Raw genomic sequence first — 11,380 nt, 5'->3', positions numbered from 1 at the left:
AGTTTCCACAAAAATATTAAGCAGCACAACTAAGTTTAAGTTTTCAACATTGATAATAATCAGAAATGTTTCTTGAGTAGCAAATCAGAATATTAGAAGGATTTTTGAAGATCATGTGACACTGAAGACTGGAGTAATGATGCTGAAAATACAGCTGCGCATCACAGAAATAAATTACATTAAAAAATATATTCAAACAGAAAACAGTTGTTTTAAATTGTAATAATTTTCCATTATTGATTTTACTGTATTTTTGATCAAATAAATGCAACCTTGGTGAGAAGAAGAGACTTGAAAATCTATCTATGTTAATTCAGTTCTGAATGGTGCTCAACGCTGGTGTGCAGTCAATCAGATCTCAACACTTTTGTTGCTCTTTGCACAAATCTATGCCAGAAGTCTGTGATAAAAAGCTGAAACGGTTAACAGTGTAAATGAGACCTGAAACACAAAGACACAAAGCAACTGATTCTGCATCCTCCACCATAAACATGTCAGTCTGAGGGAAAACAGATCATCAGACTGCATCATGGGTCCTCCATTAAAACTGTGACATCAGCACATATTCATCACAGTCCATTAGCAGCATTACTGCATGTGCTCTTCATACAGGACACATGAACACAAGGCAGTCTACGTCAAAACCAGCTGCATGTCTGTCTGAGGCCATCTGCAAAGAAACAAATCTCCAAATCTATCTGAAAGCAAAAAACAAATTGAAAAAATAATTTAATTACCAGTTAGTCTGGTCTTTGCAATGTGCACGGAGAAACTTTGGTCACTTTGGAGTTGCATAAAACCTGTCTATGAACAAAACAGATCTGAAATCATCTGAGGACACGGAATGAGTCACTGCTAATGACAAATAAAGCATTCAGCACAAGCTCTCCAAAGCATAAGAGCAATTTATATTAAATGCCTGAACGAAGGTTTTAATAATATAGTTTTGCATTTATATAAGTGGTCAGTTTGCAATGTCAAGCGCAGACAGGAGATTGCTTAAGACGTTTTTGCAAGTATATAACTGTTACCTTGTTATGATGTAAACATCTCTATTTTGCAAAACGTTTTTACACAAAGAAAATGGCCAATATTGTGCTTGTCCTAACAGTAAGTGAGCATATGTCATAAGAGTTTGCATGCAAATTAAACCAAAGGGTGAAAGTTTGGCCAGTTAACATGGTCTAGTTAGTCCCTGCTGGTAGATGTTGTGACTGCACAATTCTGCAGGCCAAAATATAAAATTGGGGTCACACTTTATTAATAATTAGTAAGGTAGTTAAGTTTAGGTATTGGGTAGGATTTAGGGATCTAAAATACGGTCATACAGAATAAGCATTAATATGTGCTTTATAAATACTAATAAACAGCCAATATGTTAGTTAATAGTGAGAATTGGTCCTTAAAATAAGGTGTTACCAAAATTGGATTTACTGTATCTGTTTTAGTCCACATTGGGAAGAGTATTATCATCCAGCTGCATGTAATCTGCTAAATCCAACTATAAGATATGAATATATTAAGATATTTTAAATATTAACACCATGAATTTCTGTTAAACTGCTTTGAAAATGTGTATTGTGAAAAGCACTATATAAATAAATGTGACGATGTGAAAAAGCATTTTAGAAAGAAATTCAAATTTATCTGTAAAAGTATTCTCATTAAACAATATGTTGCATGCAAAATTATACATACAAATAGATGGATTTAAGCACCTGGTTTACTTTGAGAAGCTCTCAAAAACATTAAATTGACTTTTATTCCATCTCCCGTCACAAAGGAAGCGCGATCATTTAAAACACAATAATATTCACTGATGTTACATTTAGGTTTAAAATGAACTATAATTCATTTTGACCTCTGGCAAATACAACTGCACACGACTGAACGAGAGAAAAAGGCAAAATATGAAAAACCCAGGTAATCAAAGAAATAATCAACATACACATCTTACATACTGTCAGCACTGTAGATCAGGCAGAGGTCGTGACCCTGCACCTGTGATTGGGCTGCAGCACACCTGTGCAGTTTCATTAGGATCAGAGCTGAGAGATTCATGACTGTGAAATGCTCCATACGTACAGGAAGCTAAAACCAGGATTCTGTCCAGCGTTCGCATAGTTTATCTACTAATCAACAATCAATGCTGGAATGTGTCAGATCAACATGGACTGGATTTCAGGCTTTGTTTCGGGTGATGTGGGTAAATGTGCACGTATTAGCCGTGAAACACAAGCTTCATGAGATCTGCCAACATTCACTCAGCATAAAACTCACTTTCTAGAAAATTTAAGAAATTATAGCATGGCTGGTTTGGAGTCAAGGCATGCGTTCCAAACTGTTTCTCACTGAATTAATGCATGAAAGAATGATATTTAATCATTTTCATTTATATGCACCAACATAATAATTCACAGTCATAAAAAACAACATTCACAATCAGATACTTTTACTAAAACATTTAAATACACAAAATAAATGCCATGCAGCGTGAGTGATAATGCAAATGAATCATTGAATTCTGACTGAATCGATTCATTAAAATGGGACAGTGTGAAGTGATTCACTGCAATGAATCAAACTTATCTACCATAACACTGTTTATTCTACTCAAGTTTAAACAGAGCGATGTTATTAAAACACTCTCATACTCAGGAGTCACAAGACAATTAAATCCACAAGTAATCCACACCACTCCAGTCCATTAATTAGCATCTTGTGAAGTGAAAACTGCATGTTTGTAACAAACCCCATCATTAAAGCATTTTAACTTCAAACCAATGCTTCCGGCTAAAATATGAGTCCATAATCCATAATATATGACCTTCTCCAGTGAAAAAGTTGTCTCGTCTGAATCAGGAGAAAAATCTGCACAGATCAAGACCCGTTTACAAGCCAAAACAGTCCAAAATGGTTCCGAACAAATATGTGGGTGGATTTTGATGTGAGAGACAACAGGAGATGGACTTTTACACTGGAGCAAGCGTTATTATGGATTATGGATATTTTGGCCGGAAGCAACGGTTTACAGTTAAAATGCTTTAATGATAGATTTGTTTCTCACAAACACACAGCTTTTGTCTTCTCCAGATGTTAACTGATGGCCTGGAGTGGTGCGGATATTACTTGTGGATTACTGTGATGTTTTTATCAGCTGTTTGGACTCTCATTCTGACGGCACCCATTCACTGCAGAGCATCCATTGCTGAGACACTGATGCAATGCTACATTTCTCCAAATCTGATGAAGAAACAACCTCATCCTAATCTTGGATGGCCTGAGGCTGAGCAAATTTTTACTTTTGTATCAACAAAAGCATCATGAAAAGTGTGTGCATGTACCTTGGCAGCCAGGCGCTTGACGGCCTCCTCGCGGCGCCGCTGCAGCTCAGGTGTGCTGGGACAGCTGCTGGATCGCAGGGTGTTGGTGGTGCTGGGTGGAGGGGTCGGCTGAGGCGGCTGACTCAGGGGCAGATCTGAACTCGGCTCCCCACCTGGACATGTGACAGATGAATATCCACATGAGCACGAATATCACCAGCTGCTGTGATTCTACTGAGACGAGTCAAATAGCAATACACAAACATGTCAGACTGTCTAGGATAAGCTACAATCACGGATAGAACCCCTGTTTTAACTATTTAAAATACTTAAAAAAAAAAAAAAAATTTATTTAAAAGTGGGAATTTTATATAAAAATATACTGGAATGATTTTTATGAATATACAAGCATCAAAGACATTTTTCTCTCAACTATGCATAAAAATCAATATTTGAACATGCAGTTTAATGTTTCTTGCAATTAAAAAGTAAATGCACATATGTATCACACAGCTGATAACATGCCTCAGAAAAATCAATTATGAACTAAAGATTTTTTTTTCAAGAATTGTATACTATTTATTTGTTATTCGTTTTTATTGTTCAGTTGAGACTGAAGTACACTACAGTTCAAAAGTTTGGAATCTGTAAGATTTTTTTTTCATAAAATTATGTTATTCAGCAAGGACGCTTTAAATTAATAAAACGTGACGGTAAAGGCATATATAAGGTTATAATAGATTTCTATTTCAAATAAATGCTGCTCATTTGAAATTTCTATTCATCAAATAATCATAAAACAATGGTTTTTGCAAAAATATGAAGCACACAAATGTTTTCAACATTGATAAACGTTTCTTGAAGAATAACCGACACTGAAGACTGGAGTAATGATGCTGAAAATTCAGCTTTGATTACAGGAATAAATTATATTTTAAAACATACTCAATTAGAAAATGAGAAAAATTTACGATGAAATAAATGCAGCCTTGGTGAGCAGAAGAAACTTCTTTCAAATGCATGAATAAATATTACGGACCACAAACTTTTGAACAATAGTGTCTCTCATTATTTGAAGGTAGTGAATGCATAAGACAGCTGGAAAATTGTCCATAAAACCGTTCTTATTTAACAATTCTTCGATGCAACAATTCAGGTAAGAATGATTTTACACAAGCCTTTGCTCTCATTGCGTTTCATGCTGCTCTATCCAGATTCAGGCACGTGTTGAGAAGCAATGTACAAAACTCACTTTTCGGAGATGCGCTCGGGCTGTTGGACGCGATCTGTCTCATGCGGCCGCCATGGCAACTGAGCGCCACCAGGCGGGAGATGATGGCGGTTTTGCCGAAGCCCACATTGCCCACGATGACGGACCCGGAGCTCTCGTCCGATTCGCTGGGTCTCAGGTCGTTCTCCAGCTGCTGGAACAGCCAATCACGGCCCACGAACACAGAGTCAGTGGTGATGCTGGGAACCTCAAACAGCAGCGGCTTGAGCATGATGTCAGTGGGTTTGTACGGAGCAAAGCGGGCTGCAAAAGACAGAAAACACAGGTTAACTCACATGCAAACAAAACAAACAGAACTTGTTTTGAGTTAAGCTTAGACTTTAGAAGGAATATAGCGATACTTAATGATAAAGCTATTTTACTGCAGCAAATGCGATAAAAGATCACATAATCATAGGTTTTTAAGACTACTTACACTTAACCTTGCCAAATATGTTTTAAACAGCCTCAACGTCACCCCAGAGTGAGTTTTTACTGTGTATGAGACAAAATATGTGTGAAAGAACATAAATAAGTCATAATTGGATGCTGGTATATTGTGTTGTGACATTATATTACAGACTTCCATCACTTTTAGTAGCTGTTTGTGGGAATATAAATAAACATGGCTGTGTGTGTTGGATATCTGAGCGTTACTGATATTGTGACATTAGTTTTGTATTTGAACATTTTTATCGTAGTGAATCTATAGCATCAAATAAATATATTGTGCTTGAAAAGTTGCTTTTTTTGAGAAACTGTCAAGCAGCACAAAATGTTGCGCCAGTTGTATTTAGTTAATCACTGAGTTTTTGGTTAATCTCACAAAGGACAGAGAAAAAAATATGAAATGAATTTTGCATAAAAATTAAAGCTTCACTTTATATAAAATGTATATGAGCATTTTAAATCTTGTCTGGACATTTGATTTTTTTTGTAATTAACATTATTCTCAAAGGTGGCATCTAAAAAAAATAAAGCACCTTAATGCAATGATTGTTTTATTTAAATCAACATAAAGGCAGAAGAACAAATCATGATCTATAAATATATTTTAGGGTCTCAATTCGCATGTGATGCATGTCTTTCTTGTGGCATTCATAAAATTATATATACATACTTTTTTAGGGGGGGGGGGAGTCCAGAAAAAAACAAATGTACTGAAAACTCACCTGTGAGTTCATGAAATCTTAAAACACAGTAGAAATACATAATAATAAATCAAAGGCAGTCTGATGAAACAAGCCTGTGCTGTAAAATAAAAATAAAATAAATAATATTTAATAGTTCTGCTGCTGATAATGCTTAAATATGACTTCAATAAAATATTGACATGTACAGAACAAACAGTGATATTAACTATTTGCACACAGATACGCATGTCAGTGCTGCATTTCAGATTAAACTGAATCTATCTACCCTCACACACCGGATACATGGCCTGCAAAAACTGGAATAAAAACCACTAGAGCTGAATGCTGCACTGATAGGAGCTGATGAATCTCTGCTGCCACTGGCTGTGATTGAAGCCAACCTCTGATGTTCCTCATTATTTATCAGAACATTCAACAAGGTCAGAATAACAGCTCAACACTGACACACACGCAGCGGCTCCTCCAGAACACACATCAGCTCGACCCTGCAGCGTTTATATAAGAGAAAGAGACGAACAGATGGACAGAGAGGGAAAAAATGTAAACGCACACCTAAATGTCGAACTTATGAAAAAAAATATCTAAAAGCGTTAAAAAAAAAAATCTAATCAAAAGAAGATTTAAGAAATAAGAAATTCTATTTTTTACATAAAGAAAATTAAGTTCAATTTAAACCTTCTTTTTGTTTTTTGCATGAAGGTAATAAGTATTTGGGGTGAAAATGTCATGCAAATTATGCCAGACTAACTACAAATATTTAAATATATATCAAATAAAAAAAAAATCTAAAATAGGCTTCATTTTCTTCATGCTTTTCTAGGGGGATTGGGATGTTTCATGAGGTTTCTACATAATTCAAGAGGAAAACTAAGCACATAGACACAACTGCATGATGGGATTGTGGATGTACCTTTGTCGTGTGGAGCTCTGCCGCCGGTGTTGTGCCAGGGCAGGCGGATGGACGTACGCAGGGGGGTGTTTCGCTGTTCATCAAGATAGCTCAGATCCTCCAGCTTAGTGGAGCTCGTCGCTGCACAAAACACAGAGAAAAACAGCAGCTTAGCATTATGGGTAGAATCAATGCATAACAATAAGAACAAGATCAAGCGTTCAGCAGTGTTACATTAGTCTTATTTATTATCCGTTTTATATATATATATATATATATATATATATATACATACACACAGCTTTATACATATATTTTTATTTTAATTAAGTTTCATTAAGTTTTAATGATTTTGTTGTGGGCTTTTTTCTTTTTTTGTAAATATTTCTATTTTTATTTTTATTTCAGTTTTAGTAATTTTAGTACTTAAACTATTTTAGTTAGTTGCCAAGGCCATTTTTAATGTTGGTATATTTTTCATTTTTATCTTATATAATATAAAAAGATTATAAAAAGATTTTTTTCAGTAATTGAGATCTGAAAACGTTTTAATAGTTTTAGTTCTAGTTAACAATAACAAGCAGTGAAATCACGGTCACTAGTGACCAGTGACACTAAACTGAATAGCAATAATTACTATTTCCAAACAGGTATTATGTTTTTTCTTTTTCTTTTAAAAAAAATTCTATATTTAGTCCTATTTCTAAATATAGAATTAATTCTATATTTAATTTATTTAAATTCAGTATCAGTTTTAGTAATTCAATTTAAACTATTTCAGTTGCCAAGGCAATATTTCTAGTTTTTTTTTCATATCATTTTACTTTATTTCAGCATTATTTCAATAGCCAAAAATCTTTTTTTTTTTGGTAATTGAGATTTGAAACTATTTTTAATAGTTTTAGTTAAGTAATGAAATCACTGGCCCTGCTATTTAAATGCATAAACGGTTCCACGTTTATGGTCAATGCGCAGCGGTTGCATTGACCATAAACGTGGAACCGTGGAGAGAGAAAGATGAAATCATCCCGAATGGGGAACAGAACCAGGTCGCTGAGCAAACACACACACACACACAGACCGAACAATTAGAGACATTTCAAAAGCAACACAACCCATTTAAATCAAAGAGAAGTGGAAAAACTCAAAAAATGCAAAAGCCAAATCCTGCAATATTTCACTTTTTTTCAAGCTGTGTGTCAGGAGCATGTCATTCCAGTACACTGCCTCTAATGTGCATCCATGCATCGCTGCCTGAAACGAATGCACCAGCAACCTGTTTGCTCTGAAACTACTTTTCACACTCGCACCGAAGCTCTCGATACTCACAGACTGACGCGTTCTTCAGGCAAAGACAGACGCAGCTCCGCAAACCTCTGCTTCCCTCTCTCTCCTCAGGGCACCTCCATGTTCACCCACCGCTCTTTCATTCGCATTCAACTGGTGAACGGCACCGCAGACCGAGTCTCTCTCACCGGCTTCACCGCATCGCTGAACACATCCACAAAGCATCAGAGAAAATCACAACCGCAGCGCTCCACTCTGCAATCCCAATGAAAGAGTGGACGGAAAAAAGGAGAGAGATGAAACGGAGGAGGAGGAAGAGGTCTCTCTATCTCTCCTCTCCTACACAGCGGCTGATTGCAGTTTGTAGCGGGCAGCCAGAGGAGAAATAATCTATGATCCTCCCAGAGAAAAAGATAGAAAGCTAATAAAACAGAGCTGAAGGAGAGTTTGGCCAGGAGGGAGACGGGTGATGGAGGGAGGAGCAGAGCGAGTGAGTGAATGAGCAAATCAGCTGCACCCCTGCTGCATTTCTCATTCACTTTCAGCTTTAAACAACCTCACTGTGCCACACACAATACTACAGACTAGGGCTAGGCAATATGACAAAAATACATTTTTAAGAATGTTTGACCAATTCAAGATTTCGATTGATTGATTTTTTATTTTTTATTTTTTTACATTTAACTAGTCGACTTCAAGACACATTTTCTTTATTAACCATCTAGTTAAAGAAATTTCTATTCCAAGTTCACCACACATGTGTCAACATGGTGTAAATGTAAAACAAAATCACTTGTTAAATATATTTGCAGAAAAGATGCATGAAATATAAAGGCAAAGGTTGTACAAACTTGTCTTAAACATGTCATATGTTCAGAAATAATACAAGAAAAATGCTAAAATTCATAACGACCACAAATGAATAAGGATGCATTCAATTGATCAAAACAATTCCCAGTTCAGTTCTGGATGGTGCACAAGCCTTGTGGAAAAAGCACCGTTACCTTTTTGAAATAATACTCAACTCAACTCAATTTTATTTAGTTTTGACTTTCAAAACTATAGAAATGGACCAAAGTGCTGTACACAAGTAGCATTAAATCTAAAAAACATAGAATATTAAAACACAACAGCAAAAAACATAGAACAATAAGACAAATAGGGTTGAGTATCGTTTGGGGGTTTTTTCGATACCGGTGCCAAATCGATACTTTTAAAATGGTTCCGGTGCCTAAACGGTGCCTGAACTGATACTTATTAAAAAAATTATAATAAATAAATAAAAAATTCCCCCAAAAAATTATGGATTGGCCATTAGAATAGAAATAGAATAGAGAGTGCACATGTTATAAAAAAAAACAAGCAGATAAAATTAGAAGTAGCATTAGAATAGAGAGTGCTAGAGTTAGAGGGTCAAATGAAGATGAAAGAGATGTGTTTTCAGCCGTTTCTTGAAAATATTAAGGACCCAGCTGCTTGGATTGAGCTGGGCAGGTCGTTCCACCTGGAGGGAACAGTTCATGTAGAAGTCCATGAAAGTTTGATCATAGGTAGAATGCAAAATGTTTCAATACAAGCATTTCAGTCCAATGTAATTATGCAATATTTCAAACCTTTAACCCACTTGGGAAAATCAACCCATGGCAACAGATTAAAAGTTGACAAATATCTGATCTTGTAAGATGTGCTCCCTTTAGACCGAGTGCGTGTGATCGCGAAATCGAAAGTGAAAGTAAACAGCGCAAACGCTCATTCAAAAATATTTAAATACACCGCATCCTGAGAGCGGCTCCCTGATGCGCCAAAATTATATACAATATTAGAATGTTTAAAGGAGTGGACACGAAAATCGCGGGAGCGAAACACATGTTGCGGCAATGGTCAGAGATTCAGCGGGAGTGGGATTAAGAAAACAGCCGAATCCTGGACATTTTGGGCAATTAAGAAATCCCGGCCGGACGCATTTTTGTAGATCCAAAAAGAGGACATGTCCGGGGAAAAGAGGACGTATGGTCACCCTAATTTATAATCTGTTGCTAATCGATGTATTCTTTTTAAAGTAGCATATGGAACATATTTTCTGCCTCATTCTGTGACAATGAGTTCACTTGCGTTTTCTCAGTCGGGAAATAATTTTTCACGTGCGGTGCTGCGTTGATGTTTCTTACTCCGTTTCGGAGAACCAGAGGACAAATATTTCAATCGATCGCTCAGGCATGGCACCGAAATGAGGCACCGAAATCTGCATTCGGATTCCGTTACATAGGTACCGGTGCCATATTGGTACCGGGTTTTGGTACCCAACCCTAAAGACAAATCATTCCCAATTGTCTGACCAATCAAATGCCGGAAGCCTGGTAAAACAAGTAAATCTTAAAGTCCTTTTTAAAATTGTCTATGCTTTTATAGATAATAACAGTGCATTCCAAAGTACCGGGGCCGCAACAGAAAAAGTGACGAGATCGTGGGACAGTTCAAAACGGTCAGTGATCAATGCCATTGGTAAGGGGGGTTTAACATATCCCGTATACACTCAGTCAGGAGCCTGATCATGAAATACATTAAATGTATTCGATATTTTACAGGTAGCCAGTGCAAAGATACGAACACAGGTGTTATATGATCCCGCTTTCTAGTGTTTGTTAAAAGTCTCGCTGCAGCATTCTGAACACACTGAAGACGCATAACCAGACATTCACTAATTCCTAAATATAAGGCATTACAATAATCCAACCACGTTGAAATAAAAGCATGTATGTAAATCAGTGCGGCGGTAGAGGGTTTGCAGATATCAAGCCCTTCTCTCTTTCTCCTCACAGGCCTGCTATCGATATGAAGCAGCAGTTAGGAAACATCTATGTCCTTTCATTTCTGCCCCTCTCTTTCACTTTTACACTCTCTTCTCTGTCTCAGAAGATGGAGCAGATGGTGTTTCGGCAAGAGATGAAATTCTGCCGTTCCTCTTCTTTGCACTGTGGTCTTGGGAGACTCGGCAGTCACATGCGCTGGCCACAATTCACCACTCAACAACTGGCTCCTGTTCAATCCATGAGTGTGAATCTGAATTTAACTGGTCACGTCGCATAGGATGTTGAATTGGAATGACGAGAAGAGGAATTGAAAGAAATTCACGGTGACACAACAGAGGAATTGTCTTAGTCCAACACAAGTAACAAACAACTTAACTTATTTTTCTAAAGTATTTTTCAGCACAGTCAAAACAAATTGCCAAAATAACAGCTCTGTGTGTTTATTATTTATTATGTATTATTTATATATATATATATATATATATATATATATAGGTATAGTTATGAATTATACAATAATACAATTATATTTTATACATATATTTGTGTGTGCATATAAAATATACTTATATTTATAAAAAATTAAAATAATGTAGTTATATATAATATGCATGTAAATATAAATAGCAATATATATATAAATATAA

The 11,380-nt window shown here is 36.2% G+C and overlaps 1 protein-coding gene across 1 annotated transcript in view; it reads right to left on the bottom strand.

Moving 5' to 3' along the window:
* Nucleotides 1–11,380, bottom strand: part of tanc1b (tetratricopeptide repeat, ankyrin repeat and coiled-coil containing 1b) — a 78,733-nt gene that overhangs the window by 43,184 nt on the left and 24,169 nt on the right. Inside the window, exons 6-8 of the mRNA XM_016246028.1 lie at nucleotides 6,658–6,777; nucleotides 4,576–4,857; nucleotides 3,345–3,496 (exon numbers count right to left, since the gene is read on the bottom strand). Coding sequence (XP_016101514.1) covers nucleotides 3,345–3,496; nucleotides 4,576–4,857; nucleotides 6,658–6,777 — 554 coding nt within the window. The remainder of the gene's footprint in view (nucleotides 1–3,344; nucleotides 3,497–4,575; nucleotides 4,858–6,657; nucleotides 6,778–11,380) is intronic.

This window comes from Sinocyclocheilus grahami, unplaced genomic scaffold (assembly GCF_001515645.1).
Source record: "Sinocyclocheilus grahami isolate Dianchi unplaced genomic scaffold, SAMN03320097.WGS_v1.1 scaffold780.1, whole genome shotgun sequence".
Taxonomy (NCBI): Eukaryota; Metazoa; Chordata; class Actinopteri; order Cypriniformes; family Cyprinidae; genus Sinocyclocheilus; species Sinocyclocheilus grahami.
Note: the sequence above shows the minus strand (reverse complement) of the source record. Positions and strands in the feature narration are given on the sequence as shown.